At 47.6% G+C, this 27356-nt stretch overlaps 1 protein-coding gene and 1 long non-coding RNA gene across 12 annotated transcripts in view; one reads left to right on the forward strand and one right to left on the reverse strand.

Moving 5' to 3' along the window:
* Nucleotides 1–27356, reverse strand: part of ZNF667 (zinc finger protein 667) — an 81679-nt gene that overhangs the window by 50845 nt on the left and 3478 nt on the right. Inside the window, exons 1-4 of one of the 9 annotated variants that reach the window (XM_032388130.1) lie at nucleotides 17890–18017; nucleotides 17650–17770; nucleotides 2549–2640; nucleotides 887–1013 (exon numbers count right to left, since the gene is read on the reverse strand). In XM_032388130.1, coding sequence (XP_032244021.1) covers nucleotides 887–1013; nucleotides 2549–2608 — 187 coding nt within the window. In that variant the 5' untranslated portion in view covers nucleotides 2609–2640; nucleotides 17650–17770; nucleotides 17890–18017. Of the gene's footprint in view, nucleotides 1–886; nucleotides 1014–2548; nucleotides 2641–2778; nucleotides 3868–10587; nucleotides 10679–10964; nucleotides 11363–13117; nucleotides 13200–17649; nucleotides 18115–27356 lie in introns of those variants that run through there. The other 8 variants (XM_032388131.1, XM_032388126.1, XM_032388125.1 and 5 more) reach the window with 8 other exon arrangements.
* On the forward strand, nucleotides 11491–21554 carry LOC116622058. 3 transcript variants are annotated; one of them, XR_004297517.1, is made up of 5 exons: nucleotides 11491–12243; nucleotides 13165–13365; nucleotides 14837–15065; nucleotides 20523–20724; nucleotides 20818–21554. It is a non-coding gene; the product is annotated as an uncharacterized LOC116622058 (long non-coding RNA). The 3 variants fall into 3 exon arrangements; XR_004297516.1 differs by having other exon boundaries at nucleotides 20523–21554; XR_004297515.1 differs by lacking the exons at nucleotides 20523–20724; nucleotides 20818–21554 and having other exon boundaries at nucleotides 14837–16025.

The following is a 27356-nucleotide window of genomic DNA, read 5'->3' on the forward strand; positions in this document are numbered from 1 at the left end:
CTCATCCTGACCCTTCATGAGTATAAACAGACTAGTCAGCACACCTCTCTCTTCCTTCAGAAGTCTGAGTCCCTTCCTCTAAGTCCTAAAAACCCCAAACTCTCCCCTTTGCATCCCTAGCCCAAGGATGGTGCCTGCATCCTGCTGTTACCAACTCTACATTACTATTTATATTTGTCCACTATTTACCCTTTAATCACACCTGTTAAGTAGATTCCTCGTATTAAATTCTCTCAAAACAACCAGGTGTCCTCAAAAGGTTACATATATAGTTACTATGTGATAGCAATTCCACTCCTAAGTATATACCCAGAAGAAATGAAAATATACGTCCACACAAAAACTCATACGTTAATATTCACAATTGCCAGAGTGAAAAACTGCCCAAACGCCCGTCAACTGATGAGTGGATTAACAAAATGTGGAATACTATTGGCCATGAAAAGGAAGGGGGTACTGATACATGCTCCAATGTAGATGAACCTCAAAAACATTAAGTTAAGGAAGCCAGACACAAAGGACCACATACTTATGATTCCATTTCTATGAAAGGCCAAGAATAGGCAAATTCAGAGACAGAAACCAGATTAGTGTTTACCTAATCTGGAGGAATTAGTGGGCAAGGGGAATGAAGACTGATTGTTAATGGATATGGGGTTTCTTCTGGGGTAATGAAAATGTTCTAAAACGGACTGGTGATGGATGTACAACTCTGTGCATACATTAAAAACCACTGAATTACATACTCTGTATGTAGAGCATGTGAATTATACATCAATAAAGCTGCTAAAAAAAAACAAACTGCAGTGGCTTCTGTTTTCCTAACTAGACTAATTTATGTCCCACAATGGGTTGGTTGTGGATTACAGGGTGGAGAGAGCCTTACCGAGAGAGACCAAGTTCTGGTAGTTCTCCAACATGACATCTTCATACAGATCCTTTTGAATGGGGCTCAGCCATTCCCACTCCTCCTGGGAAAAGTAGATGGCCAAATCCCCAAATGTCACTGGCACCTGAAACAGAAAATCACATGTCCTTTCACCACAGGCTTATGCTTCCATATGGCTGGAAACAACAAGGAACTTGTCCCAAACATGGGAGATCCACGGTGCCAGGAATCTATTCAGGAAACATTTGAGGGTCTGAGGCTAAGAGGAGCAAGTGCATTAAATAAAATAAATACAACACAATACAATATGACATAGCTATTACTAAAAACTATGTGCCATAAAAAGCAGTACCAACTTGGATTTACTGGGCACTGACAAAGGCAGAGCATCTTTCTAAGCACCCTACAGGTACTGACCCATGTTAGCCAGGAACTGTACTGCTGAGAGAATCACAGCAATGCTACAGATCAGGAAATGGGAGGCCAGAAATGGGAGGGTGACTTATGGAAGGAAGTGCCCAAACTAGTGAACGGGGGAGCTGGAGTTCAAGCTGGGCAGTCTGGCTTCTGATTCATGCCCCTAACTACATACTCTCTAAAGAGCACATGACTCAACTACACAGGGCCAAAGGTTCTTTGTAGGTGTAAGCAAGGTTACTGATCACTTGATCTTAAATCCTTGATTATCTAGGCAGATGATGTAATCACGGAGCCCGTAACAGTGGGGAAATTTTCACCAGCTGGAAGAGGAGAGTGGAAAGGGAAGTCGGAGAGATCTGAAGCCTGATTTGACCTGCTATTGCTGGCTTGAAGATGGAAGGGGGCCAGGTGGAAAAGCAGAAGAAACTGAATATGCTAATAAACAATGAGTTTTGAAGAGCCTCAGATGTGACCACACAGCCAGCCAACACCTTTTTTCAGCCTTGTGAGACCGAAAGCAGAGGACCCAGCCAAGCTGCACTGTGCCTGATCTCTGACCCACAAACTGTGCACCATAAACATGTGGTGTTTTGAGCAGCCCAATTTGTGGAACTTTGTTACAGCAGCAACAGGGAACACATAACTTAGAGGGCAAAAGTGTTTGTCAGAGAAACTGCATCCAAGATGTTTATTTTAGAAAATCACTTCATCATCTAAAGTGGTGAAGCATGTTTTTTAACAGAAGGTTGACTCACTGGCCTGGTTCCAACGAACCCAATCTGAATACAAGGTTATGTGGTCTCTCAAAATTAGAGAGATTTCCTCCTTGTAAATATGGGCTATACAAGTAAAAACAAAGTGACATTAACAGATTAATTCTAGAGCACAACCTCGAATCCTCCGCTGCCTCAGCAGATCCTGCCTAGGCACTCATGTCTACCTTGAGAAATCATGGTGGCTCTCTTCTTCCGTCTCGGGAGTAGCCTAGGCAAACAACCTGGAGATGCTTGACAAATAGGTGAATGGCCATATGCACACTGAGAAAAAAGGAGAGGAGGGTGCTGAGTGGTTACGTGGGTTGCTGGAGCTCTTCTCATGCTCCTACCCTCCGTGGTGATGGAGGAAACAGAGACCAGATCTTGGATGGGATTCTGTCAGGCAGGAAGTTTCCATGGAAGGAAAGCAAATGACCCATGTCTTACAAGATGGAACTTCCCTGCAAGAACAATCACTATTTACCTTGGACTTGGACTTCCCTCGTGCAGCAGGCATCCTTTCCTCCCCCTTGAGGCTCCGCATCTGGAGAAGGGCAGAGTGCAGAGAAGGTGGGGCTGTGGGAGAAGAGAAGTCATGAGGATGGCAGGGCCTTCTGGGTGGTCCCAGAGTCTCTAGGATAAGAATCCCCTGATCCCTCACCCTGGTCACACATGCATGTGCATGCACACATACACACAGGTGCATAGACACACATGGAGGGAGGTCAGAATATCTTCTGCAGCATTCCTGCCCGTTCTCAGGGTTGGGAAGGGGCATAGCCAATGCTATCTGTTCCCAAGATCACAGAAGGCCCCAGATCAGGAGGCAAATGAGACATGAAGACAGCTATCCATCCATTTGACAAGCATTTGTTAAGTGTCTAGTATGTGCCAGGCATTGTCCTAGGTGCTGGGGAAAGAGCAGAGTTAGAGCAGAAGTACCAGCTCCCCTGTACCTTACATTCCACCACGGATGGCAAGTTCATATAGAACACAGTGTCAGCTGAGATCATTGCTATAAAAACAAAACAAAACACAACACAACAATACCAGAGCAGGGGGTGGAGTGATGGGGTGGTTGAGCGAGGCCTCCAGAGGATACAACACTGAGTCAAGGTTTGAATGTAGTGCAAGTGTGAGGCACTTGGACGCTTGGAAAAGAGCATTCTGGGTAGAGGTACAATAAGTGCAAAGGCCCTGGAGCAGGTGTGTACTTGGTATGTGGAGGGAAGTAAATGGTGTGCTGAAGCAGAATGAGTGAGGTGTGGAGTGGTGGTCTGTGAGACAGCTGAGTTCAGGAGGGGGCCACATCATGAAAGGGGTTGTGAGCAGTTTGGAACTGATCCTAAATGTGATAAGACATCATCGAGGGAGCACGAGTCTGAGGAGTGGCATATCTGACTTAACATTTAACAAAATTTGTTGGGTGGCTATGTGATGAATAAACTGTGTATGTTGGTGAGAGGTAGTGGAGATGCAAGAGCTGAAGAGGCTCATTAGGCAGGTATGTGTCAATCCAGCAGGGAAATTCAGTGGGATGGATTAGGCCCATCACTGAGTCACTCTGCACCTATGCTGTTCTACATGCATACCATTAGCAACTGGTGACAACTGAGTTCTGGAAATAAGGCTAGTGCAACTGAGTGTTTAACGTTATTTAGTTTCAATTAATTAATCACTAAAGTATTAATAATAAATATTAAAATTAATGAATTAGAATTTAAAATTAAAAACTGATCCCTTGATTTAGTTACTATAAAACTTTGAAGAATGTTTGAAACGACTGGGTGTGTGAATCTACTTTTCCAATGGTAAGTTTTATGAAATTTAAATACAGATCAAGAAGCGCCTGGCCAGTTAAGCGTCTGCCTTCGGCTGAGGCCATGATCCCAGGGTCCTGGGATCAAGTCCCGTATCAGACTCCCTGCTCAGCAGGGAGTCTGCTTCTCCCTGTCCTTCTGCCTCTCCCCCTGCTTGTGCTCTGTCAATAAATAAATAAAATCTTTAAAAATAAATAAATATGGGTGCCTGGGTGGCTCAGTCGTTAAGCGTCTGCCTTCGGCTCAGGTCATGATTCCAGGTCCTGGGATCAAGCCCCGCATCGGGCTCCCTGCTCCACGGGAAGCCTGCTTCTCCCTCTCCCACTCCCCCTGCTTGTGTTCCCTCTCTCGCTCTCTCTCTCTCTGTCAAATAAATAAATAAAATCTTTTAAAAAAAAAATAAAAATAAATACATACACACATACAGATCAAATAATAAAAATTACTGCTCTGGAAAACAGTATGGAGGTTCCTCAAAAAGTTGAAAATAGAGCTACCCTATGACCCAGGAATTGCACTACTGGGTATTTACCCCAACGATACAGATGTAGTGAAAAGAAGGGCCACTCTGTTTTTATCAGAGTGGCCACAGGACTTGGGGAGATTTGCAGCACAGCACGTTAAGGTTGAGGAGTTGTGGCTCAGTAACTAAGTAGCCTGGCCTTCCATTCTGTGTGCTGAGCAAGGCTTCCCTCATGCAGAAAGTGGAGACAAAGGGGCCTACCCAGAGTCTTAAGATGCCTGAATTCTTTCTGCATTAGACTCCAGGACAGGGTTATGCTGGGTGATTTGTAGCACCTGCCAATTTCCATGGTGTAAACACTCCCATGAGGGCCCCACTGTAAGCTACCAAACTCATGTCACTGAGCACAGAACTGGGGAAAGGTGTACACAACAGGTTTGGGATCTAGTGTGAGCCAGCCCTAGCACTCCACTGCCAGAGAGTCTCTGAGAACAAAGCTGTATTCTTTGCCTGGGAGTTCTCCTACTTTTAACTAATATCTCCAAACTGTAGAGATAATGCCTGGTTCTGTGGTCCAGGACAGAACCCAAAGCAGCTTTGTCATTATAGAAAACTTCTGCTGGTTGGTTCTGTTTCATTTTGAAACATCCACATGACTTTGGCATCCTACATTATAATAAATCTGAGCCTGTATTAATATAAACCTCGTATTTTAAACTATTTACCAGATAAATACATCCCTTGGCTTTTCCCTTCCAATTCCTCAAGTAGAACAGATTATTGCAGGAAGTGGTATCATGTCCATCCTGTGGTTTCTCATAGCTGTTTGTACTCAGCCATGTACCCCAAATTAGAAAAGTACAATTCTTGCCCACAAAACAATTTTCTCTGAGGAACTCAGCACTTCTGGGGAGGAAAGAACAGCAGTTTGGTATTAAATAATTCTGGATTCAAAATTTGCCTCTGCCAATTATTGGGATAAAGAAAACCTACCTCACCCTTAGCTGTTACAAAGCTGACATGAGCTACCTTTATAGGAGCTATCTTCACCAACAGGCACACAGTATTTCTCACCTGCTTTATCCCTTTTATTCAGTATACACCAAGTATACTGGGTCCAAAAGACCAAGGAAGCCTGAGACCCATTCAGAAGGCTGTGGGTAGAATTCTCATACAGTGCAGGCAGGAGAGAAAGTAGCACAACCTCAGCGGAGAGTAATTTGGCACATCTTTGAAAACTGAAGGTACATATCCCCTCTAACACAGTAAACCTCATTTCTGGTATTTGTCTTCAGAAGTCGTTGCATATGGATAAAATGACACACAAGGGTATTCATTGTGGCAAGCCTTGTAGGAAGAGGCAGTATGGTTCTACAGTGAAGGGCATGAGCCTGGAAGCTGTCTGGGTTCAACTTCTAACTCTGCTACCCTCCTATGGGTGAACTCTCATGTGCTCTCTAGGCCTCAGCTCCCTCAGTTGGCAAATGGGGCAAGTAACAATGATTCCACAGGGCTGTTTGGAAGATTAAATGAATGAAAACATGTAACACATTTGAAGCAGTGCCAGTACTTACCAAATGTAAGTTATCAAGAGATTAGAGATAACCAAAATGCCCATCAATAGGAAAATGGCTAAGTGAGTGTTATGTACACGATGGGACACCATGTAGATCTTAAAAGGAACAAAATAACACTACATCAGTGCTTCTTCATTGGGGCAATTTTACACCCAGGGGATACTTGCAATGTTTGGGGACATCTGTGGTTGTCACAATGTGTGTGTGTGTTCCTGGCATCTAGTGGGTAGAGGCCAGGATGCTGTTCAACACCCTACATTACACAAGATGGCACCCCCCAAAGGAAGGAACAATCTGGTCCAAACATCAACTGTGCCAAGGTTGAGAAACCTACTCTACAGGTATTGCGTGAAATGATCTCCACGATGTGGTGTAATGATAGAGGAAAAGGTACAGAAAAACTTAGAAAAAAGAAAACATGGAAAACCAACACCTGAGTTTGAAAAGGCAGACAAGTTCTGGAAATATAATCAAGAAGTCATTAGCAGTGACTGTCTCTGAAGAAGGGAACTATATCACTTGGCATGGGAAAGGAAACTCGAAACTCACTTTTCCCTTATCTATACTTTGGCATTTGTGTTTCACGCATAATAACTACCTCTTCAAAACAACACAAATAAAATAGCGTGAATTTCACACTATCTCAGGGTAGAGCTGTACACCTGGCCTGTCTTCTGAATCTCAAACATAGTGTGAGAAAAGGGCTCTGCCATTTAAATTTAACGCAAAGCTAAATTCTTCACCCTAAAGTGAGGATCGCAAAAGCCTGGATGGAAACAAGTTTCAAAGAGTTACTGAGCAGCGGCCATGCCTCCCTCAGGAGCAGACAACTAGGGTCCTTCCTCTCAGCCCCAACATCTCTATGATCCTAGAGGGCTGTGCTGAGCACTGAGTTGGAGCAGGTCCAACAGTACTTGACAACCAGCCATTTAATGCATAATCTCACTGCTTCCTTTCAAAGTCTGCTTTTCTGTACCATCTGTCAAATATTTGAATATCACCTCTACTCTGAACCTGCCAGCCCCAGGGGCCAGAAATATCGAAGACTCTTTCCTTAAAGACCCAAGTCCAACTGTAACAGAAAACATGGGCTTTGCACATGAATGTGAGCCCTGACATTTCTCTGCTTTACATGGGAACAAATTTCCTCACTTACAGGACGGGGCTAGGAATGTCCCTATTGCAGGAAAGCACAGCTGTGAGGACTGCGTTAGAAAAAATACTGAAAGCACTGGTCACTCATAATCCTCCCCTCCGCCTACCAAATTAATTTACCTCATTCCTCAAGCAAGCTCAGAGCTACAGCTCTCAACCTTGTTTGTACATTAGAATGTCTCGGGAACTTTTTAATAAATACCAGTGGCTGTGCCTGATGGCAGATCAATTGAATCAGAATCTCTGGGGACTGGCTTGGCATTTTTTAAAGTAGGCTCCGCACCCAGTGTGGAACCCAACATGGGGCTTGAACTCACGACTCCATGATCAACACCTGAGTTGAAATCAAGAGACGGAGGCTGAACTGACTGAGCCCCCCAGGCACCCCTGGGCATTTTTTAAAAAAGACTTCCAAGATGATCGAGTGCCTGGGTGGCTCAGTTGGTTAAGTGTCTGCCTTTGGCTCAGGTCATGATCCCAAGGTCCTGGGATCGAGCCCCACATCGGGTTCTCTGTTCAGCGGGGAGTCTGCTCCTCCCTCTGCCCTACCCTTCCCCACTAGTGCACAATGGGTACACACACTCTCTCTTAAATAAAATCTTTAAAAAAAAATAAAAGCTTTCAAAGGTGATGCTAAATAGGAAGCCATAGTTTATTTTTTATTATTTTTTAAAAATATTTTATTTATTTATTTGACAGAGACACAGCGAGAGAGGGAACATAAGCAGGTGGAGTGGGATCCCAGGACCCTGGGATCATGACCTGAGCCGAAGGCAGACGCTTAACAACTGAGCCACCCAGGCGCCCCAGCTTATTTTATTTTTTAAAGATTATTTATACGAGAGAGACAGAGAGCACAAGAGATCATGACATGAGCCAAAGGCAGACATTTAACTGACTGAGCCACCCAGGAGCCCCAGGAAGCCATAGTTAGAACCATTATGCCAGTCTCTATGAGCCTCAGGGGCAGGGTGGAAGATCCGCCACCCCCCCACACCCGCCACCCCCCCCCACCACCCTGTTGAAACCCAGACCTTAGTACTTAAGAAGAAAAGTCTGTGATAAGTTCAAAGCCAAACTCGGATTCCCTTACTAAAGGATAACCATCAAGTCACTGCTGGTGGCCATTATTACTGGCTTTGGACTTGAATGAGATGGGAAGCCAGGGTGTTGATCCTGTGCTTAACCCATAATCTCCTCACCCTACTTTACTTCTCCAAACACTTATGACCACTCCATATAAACTGAATTGCCTTCCTATAAAACGCAAACTCCAGATGAGTAGTAATCTCTGTCTTGTCAGTTAACTAACACAGTGCCTGACCCATGGCAGGCCACTACACGAATGAGTGAAGCCTCTTAGAGCCTACCCAGAGCACAGACCACAGACAGTTTCTCATCTAGAGAACATCATCCCTTTATCACTTCTTTCCTCCAGCCCCCTCACTCTCCTCCCTACCCTCACACCTTGGTAAAGTCCATGGGGCGCCCACATCACGGCTCTATACACCAGTGATTCTCAACTGGGGTGATTTTGCCCTTCAGGAGACACCTGGCAATGTGTGAAGCATTTTTGCTTTCACATTGGGGCAGGAGGGGGATGTGCTGCTGCCGTCTGGTGTATAGAGACCACATCCTACAAAAGGTAGGGCAGCCCCTCCCGCCACCACCATATACACACCCCTAAACAAAAAATGATCTGGCCCAAAGTATCCACAATGCAAAGAATGAGAAACCCTGGTCTAGACACAGAAACATCTCCAGGTCCCTGTGTTATTGGGAAATACTCCCCCGCAGGCCCTGCTACTTCCCAACCCAGGTTATTCACCCCACAGGCTCCCTAAGGACATCTCCATCCTGGAAGACCCTGTACTCCTGGTTTCCGCTCCCACACCCCACTACTGCCTTCCCAGGATCCTGACGAAAATTATGAACCTAAGCTCCAGCCTAGACTTCAGGCTTATTTTATATGTTGACCTGAAACCTTTACTCTGGGCTCAACTTCTCCTTTTCCTCCCGTGAATTCTGCTCTCTAGGTGGCTGTGAGATCCTTGGGGTCGTCATCTAGTAACTAAGCACTCACTCGCGTGTTGCTTACTTGTCACGCACCGTTCTACTCTATACCCGCCACAAGCCTAGATCAGTGTTACTATCATCCCCATCTGAGGAGTGAATCGAGGGGCTGTGGATTTCAGAAACCTCTCTGGAAGTCGCACGACTAGTGAGAACCTGGAGTCCCCAAGTCTGTGCTCGGCGACGCTGGTTAGAAAGGAGAGGAGCAGCCCTCCGCAGCCACAGGTCCCAAAGGCCACAGTGGGCCCTCCTCTCCCTTCAAATACACACTAAGGCAGGCTGCGCTACGGGGGGCACCGAGCTCCGCTGTCGGACCCTTCATCTCGAGTTCTGAGACGGAAGCTCCCCCAGCATTCACCACCACGCCCCGACCTCTGCCCAGGAACCTGACGGGCGACCCAGCACTACAACCCACTACAACCCACGGCACTGACAGCTCTGTGCTGGCTGTCTCATCCGTGTCACCCGCTTACTTCTCCCGCGCTGGGGCGCCCGCCGCTGCCCGCCCTCCCTCCCTCCCACCCAGGGACCCGCCCCCCGCCCTCCCTCCCTCCCTCTCAGCGAGGGGCCCGCCGCCCGCCCTCCCTCCCTCTCAGCGAGGGACCCGCCGCCCGCCCGCCCTCCCTCGCTCTCACCGAGGGGCCCGCCGCCCGCCCTCCCTCCCTCTCACCGAGGGACCCGCCGCCCTCCCTCCCTCCCTCCCTCTCAGCGAGGGGCCCGCCGCCCGCCCTCCCTCCCTCTCAGCGAGGGACCCGCCGCCCGCCCGCCCTCCCTCGCTCTCACGGAGGGGCCCGCCGCCCGCCCTCCCTCCCTCTCAGCGAGGGGCCCGCCGCTGCCCTCCCTCCCTCCCTCGCTCTCACCGAGGCGGGCAGCCCGCGCAGCCGCTCAGAACCCTCCCGCCGGGGGAGAGACGCCAGCGCAGCAGGAGCAGACACGCTCGCTCGGTCGCAGTCACCCGGCGCAACCCCACAGCCGTCCCACACGGTGAGCACCGGCCCCACCGGTCTGAGGCACACACACGAATGCGCTGCACCGACAGAAGCCTCGGGGCCGCCTACACACCCCCGCTGCCCGCGCCCACCAGCGCCCGCTCCCCTCTCCCAAACGCCCCGCGCCGCACAGGGAGAACTACACGGTCCTGGGACACGCGCCCGTCCCCCCACCTGCCGCCCGTCCCACACACACAGCCGCCACCTCATCCCACAGCGCGCGACGCCACACGCGTCCCGAACAGTCCCAGGCCTCCACGGCACTCGCAGCCCCGGGCGCGCAGCCCGAGCTCCGCCTCAGGACCCCCACCATCCCGGGCCCAGACCCCACTCCGCGTCACGACCTCGCACCGCCTCGACCCCGCGCGCCCCACGACCGCGCACCGCCTCAAGACCCCGCGCCGCCGCACTACCCCACCATCTCACAGACAAGCGCTCACACTCACCTCAGGCCGCAGGGGTCGCCTCCCGCCGGCGCCCACTCTAATAGCTGCGCAGCATCCCTCGCCCCCCGCGCCTGCGCACTCGCCTCCTTAACCCCAGGCGCATCCGCCGGCCCCGCCCCCTCACACGAGCAACACGTAGACCGGCCGCCGCCCCACCCCCTGGGCGTCCCCTAGAGCGCCCGGCCCCGCCCCTAAACAAAGCCACGCGGCGCGCACGCGCCGGAGCCCCACCCCCCGCCCGCCCACGCAAGACACAGACGTAAGCGCTCTCACGCAGTCAGAGCCGTCGTTGGGGCGCCGCCGCACGCGTCCCGCCAGGCCCCGCCCCTGCACCATCCCACTCAGCACACGGGGCCGCGCGCACGCCCCGACCCTACCGTGCGGTCCGCGGGCGCTCTCCTCCTGCTAAGTCACGTAGATGCACTCAGGCGCTGTCCTTCCGTGATCCATGGAACCAAACCCAGTCTCCGCAGTCCGCTGCCCTCGCTGCGCGCACAGCCGCTGATTCCCGTCCGGGAGCGCGCCAGGGCTCAGCGGGACTGGGAGGCGGGCTCACCCGCGGATGCTGCCGCGCGCACTCGCGCGTGCGCACTGCGAGCTCAGTCTGCGACTCCTAGGAGCCTTCGGGGGTGCGGCCCTGGAAGGCCAGGCCCCAAACGTGCGACTGAGGGACCCCGGCTTGCGCTGGCAGAGATCTGTCAGGCCCGCAGTCGCAGCGACCCGCGAGAGGGACGGAGGAGGGATGCGCCTCCAGGCCAGCAGTGGAATCTCACGGGCGCCTACGTAGAACGAAGAACCCCAGTGTCCTTTGCGAGGCGCCTTCCCGGCCCGCAGCCTACATCTCCCAGGGGCCCCTGCGGCGCGTGGGGCCGTGCGGCGGCGCCTGAGGCCCCCCGCCCCGGTGGTGGCGATTCTCTGAGGTGTGCGGCTGGGGCCGCGTGGGCGTCTGCGCACGAGAGGCCCAGGTTGTGTCACTGTGTGTGTTGGGGGGCCTGCGTTTGTGATCCCGTTGTTTTGCGTGTGAGGGGAAACACCGGGTTTGAATGTGTATGTGTAGACTCTGCCTGCTTTTGCACCACAGCAGAGTTGAGTGGCTGTGACACGGATTTGTGTGGCCACAGAACCTAAACTACCCTCTGAACCTGGATCCCAGCCTTTGTGATTGTGGGGAGGGTGTGTGTGTGTGTGTGTGTGTGTGTGTGTAGGGATCCCAGAAAGTAAACGTGCGTGTGCACAGAAACTGCCGCTTGTGCCAGTGTGCGCGTGTGTAAGTGTGTGCGCGGCCCGGTTTTTGTGTGTGTGTGTGAAACCGGTTTTTATTCCCGTCGCGGTGTGTAGTGTGTGGGTTTTCTCCCCACCATCAAACAGTTCTCTGCCACCAGCGGGTGTCCCGCCGCTCAACCTGACTCTGACACGCGGGGCCCCGGGTCAGGAGCCCCGTGCCCGGGACGGCGCCCACGCCGTATCCGACGCCCGTTCTCAGTGCGCAGGTCAGGGTTTAGGCCGTGCGAGAAATGTTTTCCTAAACGGAGGAGACTCAGGAATGGCCAAATGAAGAACTGGGAAGGGGCTCGCAGCTCCCACCCTCCCGGGACCTCCACGGTGCTCGGCAGCCTGGACGCTCTCTCCTCCTGTTTCGGATGGAGGCTTCATTAGGTAGGCATGATTGATTAAACCATTGGCCATTGGTGATGGAACTCAAGTTCCAGCCCCTCTCCCCTCCGCAGAGGTGGGGGGTGGGACTGAAAGTTCTCACCCTCTAATCCCGTGGTGGTTTCCCCGGGCCACCAGCCCCCACCTTAGGAGTCCCCTCCCCCTCCCCCACCCCCACATTCCAGTGCCTTAACATCACAAAAGACACCCCTCTCTCTCTCATCCCTTAGGAAATTCCGAGGGTTTGGGGAGCTCAATGCCAGGAAGGGGCAGACAACAAATACGTATTTCTTATTATAAAGCACGATATTGAGCACGTGTGGGGGAAACCCAGGGTTTGTGATTGCGCTGGTGTGATCGTATGAATGAATGAGTTCCTGGGGCTAGATATTAAATGTGCAAGGGACTAATTTTTGGATTCCCAATTGTGTGACAAGGTGGTAGTAATAACCAAAATAGCAGTTAACAGGTATTATTATTAGGACTTTTACTACCACCACCACTGCTAGCAGCTAGCACATTGCAGTCCCTGGTCGAAAGTGTCATCTCCACTTAAGGGTTTTTGTTTTGTGTTTTTAAAATTTTATTTATTTATTTGAGAGAGAGAGAGTACATGAATGGGGGTGGAGGAGGGCAGGGGGAGAGAGAGAGAGGGAGAAGCTGACTCCCCACTAGCAGGGAGTCCAAGATCCCAGGACCCCCAGGACCCTGAGATCGTGACCTAAGCTGAAGGCAGATACTCAACCGACTGAGCCACCCAGGCATCCCTACACTTAAGGTTTTATTTAATCCTTTTAACCCGACTCAGAGTTATTTCTCCTGAAATCTCCAGTTTCCAGATGCATAAGCGGAGGCACAGGGAGGTTAGGTAACTCACCCAAAGTCACAGCGCTAGTAAAGGTCAGAGCTGATTTTCGAATCCAGGTCTTGCTGACTCCAAAACCCCTGCCCTTTCCACCCCTTCGGGGATTTTTCCTTGGAGCAAGCTGCTTCTTGAACTGGAAGATTCTTCTGAGTACCTGGTGGTGCTGGAACAAAGGGAATGGCCAAGAAAACCAAGAAACCTCAAGATAAACCTGCAATTTGGCACTTCTTTGGGTGTTTTCCTTAGACCACCTCCCAAGAGTGAGTATCCTTCTTTCTGCTCTTTAGGGGGACTTTGGTGGGAAAGTTTGGGAAGCCCTGCACTGAGGAAAGCTTTATGCATCCAGAGACTGCATGGCTATAGAGAAACCAGAGAGCCAGGGGTCAGATGCCGTGAATCCTGATGAGGCCCTGTTCTGCCCATTTCTCTGAATGAGGCTGCCTTCCCCCAAGAATCCTGTGAACTTGTCTAAGGCAACAAGCTTGTCCCAGAACCAGACCCACAATCCATTCCTTGTCTTTTGTTCTGTCAGTTTCCCTCTGGGCTCTGGAATTCTGCTGACACCTTGGAGCAAACACCTGCTGTTGGGGAAGGTGCTTTCCCTAAGGAATTCACCAAGGGGTGGACATCCACAGGCCCTGAGGCTGCTAAATGAATTCAGGGATGAATGCATGGATAAATAAATACTGCTAGTTTAAGCACACAAAACTGAGCTTCAGAGACATTGCACAATTTCTTAACAAATGAAATTTTGAGAGCCCAGGTTCAAGGCAGAAATTCCTGACACAAAGTCACAATGATAACTCTAGAACTTGATCTTTAGCCACTTTTGTATATTTATTCTTTTATTTATTCAGTATTTTCTTTAGTTTCTATTATGTGCCAAGTATTTTGCCATGCTGGTATAAAATAGTAGAATCATAACAATATAGAGGTGGTCTCCAAAATCACAGAGAGTGATGTAGGAAAGATGTTAGGGTTCAAAGCTGATGGCCAAGAAAGAATTCTTGAGACATCTTTGTTGCAAAAGGTGGTTTTATTAAAGCACAGGGACAGGACCCCTGGGCAGAAAGAGCTGTACTGGCGGGGGCGCCTGGGTGGCTCAGTCGGTTAAGCATCTGCCTTTGGCTCAGGTTATGATCCCAGGGTCTTGGGATTGAGTCCTGCATTGGGCTCCCTGCTTCTCCCTCTGCCCCTCCCCCTGCTTGCTCTCTCTCTCTCTCAAAAATAAATTAATAAAATCTTAAAAAAAAAAAAAAAAGGAAAGAGATGCACTGGGGTCATGAGGAGTGGCCCATTATATACTTTCAAGTTGGCAGGGGGTTAGGAATAGTGTAAGTCTGTAATTTTGGTAGCAAGGTTTTCAGGACTTTCGGGGGACTAGCTATTGTTAAGAAAAGGTAATTTATGACTGTCTAATAAAACCTGAGTCATGAGACCCTTCAGATGTATATCAGTGGGTCATATGCTTGGGGGATAATTGCCAACATGTATCTTGGGGGGGGAGGGGTAGAGATAAAAGAAGTTTCCAAAGGAATTTTTGCATGTTAAAGTAGACTTATGGGATTGGGGCGGGGGGTCGGATTGCCTTTTACCCTTAGCAAAGTGTCAACATTTGGGCAGCTGAGTTCCTAGAGGAATGTCACTCTGCCTGTTTCAGGGACTTGTCAGTGGGCTGAAAGTAGTAAGGACATTTAATACTTTTTCTTCTGCCTTTGTTTCCCACATCAGAACTTAGAAGAACGTGTTCTGGAGGATTCAGGAAAGGAAAGAAAGGATGTCTCTTTCTCTGACAGAAGAGAGTCCTACAGAGGGATATGCCGGCCACATGTAGCCATCTGCTTCTTGTCTTTAATGAGCTGAGAGGACTTCCTGCTCTCAAGCCCAGGACGAGAAGGCCCATTCAGTCACACATACCAGCTCTTTGCAGACACTGACTCATGGAGCCTTTGAGCCAAGGGTAACAACTGCCTATTTTGAGACGTTGTGTGATAAAAACAAACTCATATTAGTCAGGTGTCCCACTATGTGTAGCCATCTACATCTGCAGTCCTACACTTGGTTTATTTACACCTGTCCCAGGCAGATCAGCAGAAAAAATTATTGCTTGCCCCAAATGTTCTTAAGCAAACACATGGGCATACCTTTGGGCCACTGCACAAATGCATTTCATAGCATTCACTCTTTTTGTTTCCTCTTTCAATCTTCCCACATCCCCCCATCTCTCATATTCATGTATGTCAAAACTGTTGTTTCTCTTATTCTTTATGATGGTAGTTCCTTTAGCTGTGGTCTTCTTCTAATCTCTCCTCAGTGCATAGTGTCACCATGCAGGTGGGGCAAATGGAAGAGTCAGCTTTAAATCAAAGTACATCAGCAACTATATTGCATATATAAAGAGTAAGTGTTCCAATCAAAAGGCAGAGACCGACAACCTGGGTACAAAAAAAATCATACGTTGTTTGAAGAAAACAACTCATATATAAGGACACAGACAAGTTAATCATAAAAAAAATGGGAAAAATTTATACTACGTTACTTAGTCTGCTAAGATTGGCCTGCTATAACTAAACTAGATGGCTTATAAACAGCAGAAATTAATTTCTCACAGTCTGGAGGCCGGAGGAGGCTGTTGGTGTTCCCAACCAACAGACACAGGCACACTCTTGCAAATCATTTCATTTTGTTGAACCTCCTATATAAAATGTACTCTTACCTACAACTCTGCCAGCCTATTACATTTTGTGTCATTGTACAACTAGGCAGACAGGCAGAACTTCATGTCCTCAGATGACCAAGGATCAGGCTCCTCTGTTTCCCATAGACTTATATTTTACTTCTCCAATCACTACTGGAAATTTATGCTATCGATTGTGATGTAATATGCATGTGTGTATATGAGTATTATATAATATATAAACAAAACTTAAAACAATGAACATATTTATATATAAAATATATAAAGAAAACATGTTTATATATAAAATTTATATGCAAAACCTATCTTTTTGTAAAATATATTAAAAAACTATAAACATAAACTATATAAACATTAAAACTATAAATATACAGGGGCTCCTGGTTGACTCAGTCCATGGAGCATGTGACTCTTGATCTTGAGGTTGTGAGTTTGAGCCCCATGTTGGGTATAGAGATTACTATAAAAAGTAAAATCTTTAAAAAAAAAAAATAGGAGCACTTGGGTGGCTCAGTCAGTTGAGTGTCCAACTCTTGGTTTCAGCTAGGGTCATGATCTCCTGATCATGGGATCCAGCCCCAGGTCAGGCTCTGCGCTCAGTGCAGAGTCTACTTGTCCCTCTCCCTCTGCTCTTCCCCTTGCTCTCTCTCTAATAAATAAAATCTTTTTAAAATTTTAAAAAATAAAAATAATAAATAATAATTTAAAAACTAAATATATAAACATAAAAACTTAAAATTGTAAACCTATTTATACATAAAATATATGTAGAAAACATGCTTTATATATAAAATTTATATATAACTTACATAAAATTTATAAATATGAATATATAAAACATTTCATATAAAATATAAAATAAAACTACAAAACTATAAATAAAACTTTTTTTATTTATTGAAGATTTTATTTATTTGACAGAGAGAGACACAGCGAGAGAGGGAACACAAGCAGGGGGAGTGGGAGAGGGAGAAGCAGGCTTCCCGCGGAGCAGAGAGCCCGATGCGGGGCTCGATCCCAGGACCCTGGGATCATGACCTGAGCTGAAGGCAGACGCTTAACAACTGAGCCACCCAGGCACCCCAAATAAAACTATTTAAACAAAAACTTGAAACTATAAACAAAATATGAGTATACGTGCTCATATGTAATTTTTATGTTCATTTTTGTTTTGAAAGTGTGCCATTTTCATAATTTTTATTTATATTTTCCTTTTTATCCTAGAGTTGTTTAATGGAAATATTTTATAATTTCCAGTTGTAAACATCTCTTATTTATGTTTTCATTTTCTCCTTTAAATCTCTTCATTTCTTGCATTGTGAGCATAAATGTCACTTGTAATTTCAATTTTTGGATGTATTGATGCTTTCTTTGTAACCTGACCAAATATATGGTCATTTTAAAAAGATTCTATGTATGTTTGAAAAGAGGTTTATTTTCTATTATCTGTGGTCTGCTCGTCACACTTCCTGGCCCTGAGTAGGAAAATTTTGAAGAAATGAAGGCAGAGATAGGCTACCCCAAAGGTGTCCCTGGGTAGACTATTAGTCCTTAGGATCCGAGGGAATCAGGAGAAATCATGACTGCCTGAACACTCTTCAATATAAACTTGCTCAGAGAAACAGAACTGAGAAGAAACAGACCAAATTGTTAACAGTGGCCATCTATAGAGAATACCAATTATTTTCAATATTTATCTTGATAGCTTACACTACCCTCCCCTCTTTTTTCCTAAAATAAGCAGTTATCACTTTTCCCAATGGTAAAGCCAGACCACATTATTAAAGCTAAATGATGGGAAGTCACACTTACCCATTTACCACAATTCTGATTATAAATACATTACCTTTGAGATATTTCTTCCTCTTAAGTATAGTGACTAAGCAGAAGGGGACGTGACTGGAACCACTGAAGAACTTTGGGTCCCCTAATCGCCAATGGTTCAGTTCCTCCAGTTGGACCCCTTCCTGCAGAAATCAAAGAGCGATGCCCCAGGCACAGACCTGGGCTTCTCCCCCAAGGCTGGCCCCGCTGGAGCACTCAGGGCCACTTCCCAGCGGCTTCCACTCGGGCAGCACTGTCTTACCCCAGAGAAGGAACCACAGTTATGGGAGGAGGTCGTGGTTAAAGTTGCAGCTGCAGCGGCTCTGAGGAACGCAGGGCAAGTCCGTGGGTGGCAAAGGAGGCAGGACACGCTCCCGACGTGATGCCCCTCATTCTAATTGTCCAGTGTCCGTAGGGCAAAGCGCAGGGAGAGAGCATGTGCTCCTAGCCCAGGAGACCCATCTTTTAGTGTCATCCCCAGATGTTACTGGAATATACAAGCAGATAATTGGGTATTGGGGAAGCTCTCTCTGGACCTTGAGAGAAATGGCCCATTTCCTCGTGCTCCCATGGGAGAGATTCAACAATAGCACCCTTTTTATTCATCCATTCAGATGAAAAGGATTCTGGAGGGAATGAACAAGCACAGACAGTATTTGCAGTATTGATGCTTTCTGATGGCAAAAATCATATGCAGTTTGGATCTCGTTGCACCTAGTTTAATAACTCTCATTTCTTACTCACCGTGGTCATTTTCACATGCGTGACGTGTTACTGGCACCTAGACTGACTCCTGGAGCGTGGGTGGCACTCCGCAGCCAGACTGTATACATGTATCATCGTCTTTTAAACCCACCAGTGGTTCTAACCCTCAGGGGCCACGAGGCAGCACATAGAGATATGTTTGCTTGACACGATTTGGGGAGGTGTCCTACTATTCTACAGCATCTAGTGGGTGGAGGCCAGGGGTACTGCTAAACATCTTACCATGGACATGACCGCTCTCCCCTGAAGAGTTACGCTGCCCGAATTTCAACAGTGAGGAGGTTCACAGCCCTGCTTTATACTGATAGAAACTTGTTTCACCTGACTGTTCAATGGATTCATAGTTTTTCATTTTATAGTATACTCTAATTTAGCCAATCCTCTTAACCATTTGTACTTTTTCTCCTTTAAATATACTGTCATTACTGGGGCACCTGGCGCTCAGTTGGTTAAGCGTCTGCCTTTGGCTCAGGTCATGGTCCCGGGGTCCTGGGATTGAGTTCCATGTTGGGCTCCCTGCCCGGCGGGAAGCTTGCTTCTCCCTCTCCTGCTCCCCCTGCTTGTGTTCCCTCTCTTCACTGTGTCTCTCTCTGTCAAATAAATAAATAAAATCTTAAAAAAAAAAAAAAAAAGCAGTCTATGGAGCGCCTGGGTGGCTCAGTCATTAAGCATCTGCCTTCAGCTCAGGTCATGGTCCCAGGGTCCTGGGATCGAGTCCCGCAATGGTCTCCCTGCTCTGCGGGAAGCCTGCTTCTCCCTCTCCCACTCCCCCTGCTTGTGTTCCCTCTCTCGCTGTGTCTCTCTCTGTCAAATAATAAATAAAATATTTTTTTTTTTTAATTTTTTTTTTTTTTTAAAGATTTTATTTATTTGAGACAGAGAGAATGAGAGAGGGAGAGCACATGAGAGGGGGGAGGGTCAGAGGGAGAAGCAGGCTCCTTGCTGAGCAGGGAGCCCGATGCGGGACTCGATCCAGGGACTCCAGGATCATGACCTGAGCCGAAGGCAGTCGCTTAACCAACTGAGCCACCCAGGCGCCCAATAATAAATAAAATATTAAAAAAAATTTTTTTTTAAATAAAAAGAAAGAGGTACAAGTGAACACCAAAAACAATTGTCCAGCCCTCTGAATTACATAGTCATGTAATGTATTTCAGTAAATGCTATGGAAGCGTATTCTCTCTTCCTATTTAATCTAGCTTGTATTCAGTGCCAGATAAATGGGGCTAGCCAACCCGAGAGAGAGAGAGAGAGAGAGAGAGAGAGAGACTGCTGATTTTGAATTATGTCCAGCATACTAAAAGGTGGGACAGAGGCACAGTGGTGCAGTGCAGTGGTTGTCATAGAAACTGAGACACATTCCAATTAAGTAGCTTTCTCAAAAGGGGACGTGGGATTTGAATTTTAACTTCACAGATGAGATATTTAACCACCATGGCAACCCTGCAAATGACACCCTTTCAACAAAAGAGAAAATAGTGTTGAGAAGGCTGGGGGATCTATTAACACTGGTGTCCGGGCATCCAAGTTTTATAATGCACTCTCCCTAGTATCCATGTTTTCTTTCACTCCCCCCAAATCGTTGTACCCTTCATCCTTTTTTTTTTTTTTTTTTTTTTTAATTTATTTGAGAGAGAGAAAGCACATGAGCAGGGAGGGTAGGGGCAGAGGGAAAGGGACAAGCAGACTCCCTGCTGAGCAGGGATCCTGACATGGGGCTGGATCCCAGGACCCCAGGATCATGACCTGAGCCAAAGGCAGACAGTTAACTGACTTGAGCCAGCCAAGTGCCCAGGCTTTATCCTTCCTGATGCAAAGAAATGTCAATTTTACTATAAATTTTTTTAAAAATCCATAAAAATAAAATCTTTTTAAAAAGGTGGGGGAGAGCATGGCTGGCTCAGTCTGTGGAGCATGCAACACTTGATCTCAGGGTTGTGAGTTCGAGCCCCACACTGGGTGTAGAGATCCCTTAAAAAAAATAAAATCTTAAAAAAAAAGAAGAACCCACATAAAATAAAAAATCCATAAAAAATAAAATAGCACCCTTAATTTCAGATTGAATCAAGAGCTAAGAAAAACGGGAAAGGGCCAACTTAGACCCACACCTCATGAGTCCTCAACCCACAGCTCCTGCCTTACTTCTGGAAAGTCCATTTCATAACACCCCATGGAAAAGAAATTTTCCTCGATGCCAATGGAGGTATCCCTGCTATGTTTGAAATTATGGAGAAAAGCTTCCAGAAGGTTCCTTTCACCTTGTGAATATTGGCAGTCTTTATGCCAGCGCCTCATCAAAGGCAAGGATATTCATCAACGAGAGTGCCATCAGGTAGGTGGCTGGGAGGGGTCACACAAGTGATGCTCTCCTACATTGACAAATCCTCCATTTTTTTGTTTCAAATATCTACCTTTCTCTGTGCAGTTCATTTTCTTTGGGGTAAATCCACCTCACGCTTGCTTCTGTGAGAGTTGAAGATGCCTCGTGCCCAATTCCATGAGTGTCATTCCAGCTGCTCGCCATGGTGTTTGGTTTATGGGAGGGGTCGACAAACAGTGGCCCACAGACCAAACTGTATCTGTCGTCTATGGCTGCTTTTGCATGACAATGACAGAGTCCAGTAATTGTGATGGAGGCTGTGTGGCTGGCAAGGCTGAAAATATTTACCATCTAGCCCTTTATAGTAAAAGTTTGATGATCCCTGATTTGCACAGGTGAGCGAAGTCTATTTATAAATGAAAAGATTGGAACACCCAGTGCTTTGTTCCTTGGGTCCTTCACATTTCTCCATGTTTACAGTGCATTCCCTGCCCTGATTTTTACACCACTAATACAATACAGCATTGCAAAATCCCCTATCCGCATGTGTTTCATACTCTGGAATACTTCATCACAAGATACACGTGGGAAGATGGGGTAGATATTGTCAGGTCCCCTCACCCCAGTTGCATCTGGGGTGTTTATTAATAATAACAATAATGAGCATCAACAGTGTCATGCCTTTTGGATAAGGAGCACAGAAAAGAAATGATAAAAACAAATGGAAATGGTTACTTCCAGAGGATCCTTGGGAATGAGATGTGAGTGAAACCTCCCTTTGTCTAACTTTTTATATAAATCTGATTTTTTAACCATGTGGACATTGTACATATTGAAACATAAAAAACAATCTTATTTTATTTTATTTATTTTTAAAGACTTTATTTATTGGGGTGCCTGGGTGGCTGAGTGTCCAACTCTTGATTTTGGCTCAGGTCATGATTTCAGGGTCCTGAGATGACCCCCACATCTGGCTCTGCGCTCAGGACAGAGTCGGCTTGTCCCTCTCCCTCCCCGTCTGCCCTTCCTTGCACTTGTGCACTCTCTCTTTCTCTCTTTAAAATAAATAAATAAATAAACATCTTAAAACACACACACACACACACACAAACAACTCTAGGAGCACCTGGGTAGCTCAGTCAGTTAAGCATCTGCCTTAGGCTCAGGTCGTGATCCCGGGGTCCTGAGATCGAGCCCTGCATTGGGCTCCCTGCTCAGCGGAGAGTCTGCTTCTCCTTCTACCCCTACCCGCCCTCCACCTTGTGCTCTCTCTCAAATAAAGAAAATCTTAAAAAAAAAAAAAACCTCTAAAGATTTTATTTATTTAGAGAGAGCTCAAGTGGAAGGGGGGAGCAGAGGGAGAGGAAGAGAGAATCTCAAACAGACTCCACGATGAGTGCAGAGCCTGATGTGGGCTCGAACTCACAACCCTGAGATCATGACCCAAGCCAAAATCAAGAGTCGGACACTTAACCAACTGAGTCTCCCAGGCACCCCAAGATACAATTGTATATACATCTAAAGCTGCGTGACCTTGAGGAGGGCACTCAACCTCTCTGTGCCTGTCTCCTCCTATGCAAAATGTGGGTAACAACAGAATCCATCTCAATGACTTGGTGTAGAAACTCAATGAACTCACTTATATATTGCATTTAGCAAAACCTCTAGCATGTGCCTAGAGCTAAATAAATGTTCGCTATTATAAAACTATTGATTTTAAGGTTGAGCTAATAATCACTACCTTTCAAGTTGCAGGGAAAATGATATGACAATAATGCAGGTAAGACATGGGACACATAATAGGCACTTAATAAAAAGCCACTGGAATGTTAAGGTTCTCCAGAGAACCAGACCAATAGGGCATATATAAAGAGATTTATTATGGTGAATAGGCTCATGCGTTTATGGGGTCTGCGAAGACCCACAGCCTGCCATCTGCATGCTGGAGACCCAGGAAAGCCTGTATTGTAAATTTAGTGCCAGGGGTCAGTCTGAGAGAATTTGCCCTTCTTCCACTTTTTTGTGCTTTTGTGTTCTATTTGGGCCCTCAGTGAATTAGGTGATGCCCATTGCAAAGGGGAAAGCCTTCGGCTTTATTCAGTCTGCTGATGTGGATGCTAACGTCTTCTGAAAACACCCTCACAGACTCACCCAGAAATCATCTTTAACCAAATATCTGAGCTGTCCATGATCCAATCAAGTTAATACATAAAATTAACCACAACAGTCACCAAAAAGGGGATGAGGGTCTGATTTATTTTAAAAATCATACAAGACCATACGAATAGATGTCACGAAATGGTGGGCCATGGGCTATATAGCCAGCCTCCAGATGTATTTGGCCAACATAGTGTTTGAAAAACAATTTCTTTTAGTATCCATCTCTAAAAATAGAGACGCTTTCCACATGAATTGGGATTTCTTGGGGGTAAAAATCACAATTTAGGGGAATTCTAGGTCTGCATCCCCATGTGGTAACACTCTGCTGGAGATTTGGGATGGATTCCATCTTCAATGATCTCCATCGCTCCCTATGTCTCACAGCCTGCCAGCATCCCTCACTTGCACCATCTGCCTGGTGGGAACCGAGTTTGAGAACCCCCCGCATGCAAGCAACACCCCTCAGTGCTTGGTCGAGCAACTGCGAGATGTGGCCACCAGGTGGCACCATGGCTGTGCGCTGTTCAACCACTAGATGGCGCGCGAGTATTCCCCTGGGCCAGGCAGCTTTTAGAAAAGCGACTCCCATCTGCTGAGGTCCTACTGGGTGCTGGGAGCATCAGGTGTGACTTCCTTAATCCTCACAAGTGAACATAGGGAGCTGTGCCTCCTACATGGCAGTGGGGGGAACTGAGGTTCAGAGAGAGGCCCCATTTCTAAGACCAGGCAAAGCACCTCTCTGCGTGGCCAGAGGGTTTAAGGACATACCACGTGTCACGTGTTCGGCAGAGCTGCTGCTGCACACTGTGTGCTCAGCAAATGGCACTTAGTGGTTCTTATTATCAGAGTTGCTTAGTTATGACAATTAGATGCATCTGACCGTCAGCTCTGCTGGTTGCTCCCAACAGTGACGGAACCCTGACATTGAGCTGGTCCACAGCACCCTGAGTCGAGGCTACACTTCTCAGCCTCCTTTGCAGCCGGTGTTGATAGAACACGGGCAGAGTGATGTACCACCTTTACCCACTTTCACACAATCTGTCCCTTCCTTTAGATTGCTCTGCACTTCTTCCCAGAAATCCTCCTGGGGTAACCCCGGCCCTGCCTTCCTCTCTCCCAGCTTGGCGGAAGGAAGGACTTACTTGCTTGTGGTCCCTCGGGATCCCGTACTTTTCCTCATGGTTGCCCATTCATTTGTCTGCCCACCCCCTGCCCACACCACCCCATCCCAAAGGACTCAGGTGCAGTTGGCACCCCCACCCCAGCACGGGCACTCTGAGTTGCAGGAATGAATGAGGAGGTTCTTCTTGGGGTAAGATGTCCTGGCTCCCAACCTGGACTGAGCACCCGAGGAGCTCCTTCTCCTTCCCAGTTTGACTGAGATATAATTGGCGTATAATACCATGTAAGTTTAAGGTGTACAGTGTGGTGACTTGATACACTTCTATTGCAAAATGATCCTCACTACTGTTAGTTAACACCTCCATCCCATCACAAACCACCGTTTCTTTAAAAAACTGGAGCAGCACCGGGTGCCTGGGTGGCTCAGTCGGTTAAACATCTGCCTTCAGGGGCGCCTGGGTGGCTCAGTCGGTTAAACATCTGCCTTCAGGGGCGCCTGGGTGGCTCAGTCGGTAAGCGTCTGCCTTCAGCTCAGGTCATGATCCCAGGGTCCTGGGATGGAGCTCCGCATCGGGCTCCCTGCTCCATGGGAAGCCTGCTTCTCCCTCTCCCACTCCCCCTGCTTGTGTTCCCTCTCCCGCTGTGTCTCTCTCTGTCAAATAAATAAGTAAAATCTTAAAAAACAAAACAAAACAAAAACCATCTGCCTTCTGCTCAGGTCATGATCCCAGGGTCCTGGGATCGAGTCCCACGTCGTGCTCCCTGCTCAGTGGGGAGTCTGCTTCTCCCTCTATCCCTCCCCCCTGCTTGTGATCTCTCTCTCAAATAAATGAAATCTTAAAAGAAAAAAAAAATTGGAGCAGCACCCCCTGGGGCCAAATGCAGCCCAGTCTCTGGGACGGAGTCCCCCAGGTGATTCCAAAGTAAATGTGAGGGTGCTGCGCAGACCATTGGTTGTTCTGTCGTGGTCTTGCTCAAGTCAAAAGACAGATGGGGACTTTCCTGCGGGGAATGGGGCCCCAGGAATCTAGAAAGGGGTTCCATGTTCTGATTCGAACTCCAACTGCAATGCCTGTTGTTTGGGGGTGTTTTGCACTCGCTACCACTAGCAATTCTGTGGCACCAGCGGGGGGTCCTACAATTCAACTCAATTCTGATGCTGTTTACAAGACGGTGCATCACATCCCACAGGTAAAGGGCTCGGTCCTATAAGACTGCCCCCCCCAACATTCAGACACCAATCCAGGTTGTCCCCTGTGCTTCTGACCAACCAGGTATCAATCAGAGGGTCCCAGGACCCCTCCTCAGGCTCAATTAATTTGCTAGAGCAGCTCACAGAATTCAGAAAAACATGTGACTCACTAGATTACTAGTTTATGATAAAAGCAGATAACTCGAGAATAGCCAGATGGAAGCGATGCTTAGGGCCAGGTATGGAGAAAGGGTGTGTGGAGCTCTCCCCACATCTGCCCTTGTCCACCAACCTGGAAGCTCTCAGACGCCCATCCTTTTGGGGTTTTGTGGCAACACCATTATACAGGCATGATTGATGAAATCATTGGCCATTGGTGTTTGATTCAACATCCAGCCCCTCTCCCAGTCCCAGAGGTCAGGGGATGGGAATGGAAATTCCGACCGTCCAAGACTTGGTTGGTTCCCCTGGCAACCAGCCCCATCCCTACATGTTTTCCAAAAGTCACCTCATATATTAAAGGCACCTTCATCACTTGTCAGTTCTTAGGAATTCCAAGGTTTTAGGAGCTCTGTGCCAGAAATGGGGATGAGGACAAAATAAATATTTGTTACTATAAATCACTATAATATCATTGTAATATCAGAGGTAGGAAAATAACATGGCTAACAGGGGAGGTTCTGACATTCAGCAGATGTGCTGGGCTACACACTCGTTTTGTGACCCTGCCCAACTGAGAAAGCCTGCTCTGGGCTTGATTTTCTTATTGGTGAAATGGGGACTGTCGAGGCTAAACTACATTCGTGGGGTTACAGCGAAGGTTTAGTAATATAAATGCTTTACACGCTTTGGCACATGATGAATATTCAGTACATGGCAACTATCATCAGTGATATGAATTCTATTAAACAGATAACATGTATCATTTTTAAAAGATATGTATTTGAGAGAGTGAGAGAAAGCACAAGCGAGGCCAGGCCGGTGGGAGGCAGAGGGAGAGGGAGAAGCGGACTCCCTGATGAACAGGGAGCCCGATGCGGGCCTCGATCCCAGGACCCTGGGATCATGACCTGAGCCGAAGGCAGATGCTTAGCTGACTGAGCCACCCAGGCGCCCCTGGACACAACAGCTTCCACAAGCTGCAAGAAGCAAAGAAGTGGAGTCTTCCCTCCCTGTTCGTTTAGGACAAGGGGTGACTTAACTCTTTGGGAGGAAAAATTCTCCTTTATCCTTCCAAGGTTTTTCTGGCTGGTCTAAGAATCAAACTGACACAAGACAGAGTCACAGGGGAAAATGAAATTTAATTTTGCACATACAGGATCCCCACATACACGAGAGGTTCTAAGACAGAGAGGCAGGATGAGGTAGGTATCTGTGCCATGCTGAGCTAAGGAGTGGGCTGGGGGCTGGGGCCTCAAAGGGGAGCAGGGCAATAAGAACCCACATTTGGTAAGTAGGTGTTTGCCCTGCCGTGCAGATGGGCACTCAGATAAAACTTATCTTTGATAATAGCTCTAATTCTGGAAAGACCCCCAATTTAGATTCTTGTAGGTAGTGAAGGGAGGGGCAAAAGTTTCTCCTGAGCCTGCAGGGTCTCGACTGCCTTCAGCCCCAAATAGTCCACATGCCAAAGTGGGACCTTTTGGGAAGACCTGTTCTTGATGTGGGAAACAAAGGCAGAAGAAAAATTATGAAATGTCCTTACTATCTACAGCCCATTGACAAGTCCTTGAACCAGGCAGAGTGACATTCCTCTAGGGACCCAGGTGCCTCGATGTTAATACTTTGCTGAGGGCAAAAGGCAATCTTAGCCTAACACTCAGGACCCTGTAGGTCGTGGGGCCGCTCGCCCGCGTGCAGGTGTGGGTGCGGCGCCGAGCTGTGGCTGAAGGCTTCCCCACACTCGCTGCACGGGAACGGCCTCTTCCCGGTGCAGATCCTCTGGTGGTTGATCAGGTCCTAACGCTGCTCGAGGGACGCCTGGGTGGCTCAGTGGTTAAGCGACTGCCTTTGGCTCAGGTCATGATCCCAGGGTCCTGGGATCGCCCCGCATCGGGCTCCCTGCTCAGAGGGGAGTCTGCTTCTCCCTCTCCCTGCTTGTGAGCACGCTCTCTCTTTCTCTGACAAATAAATTTTAAAAATCTTTAAAAAAACAAAACAAAAAACAAAA

Source organism: Phoca vitulina, unplaced genomic scaffold (genome assembly GCF_004348235.1).
Source record: "Phoca vitulina isolate PV1807 unplaced genomic scaffold, GSC_HSeal_1.0 scaffold52, whole genome shotgun sequence".
NCBI classification, from domain to species: domain Eukaryota; kingdom Metazoa; phylum Chordata; class Mammalia; order Carnivora; family Phocidae; genus Phoca; species Phoca vitulina.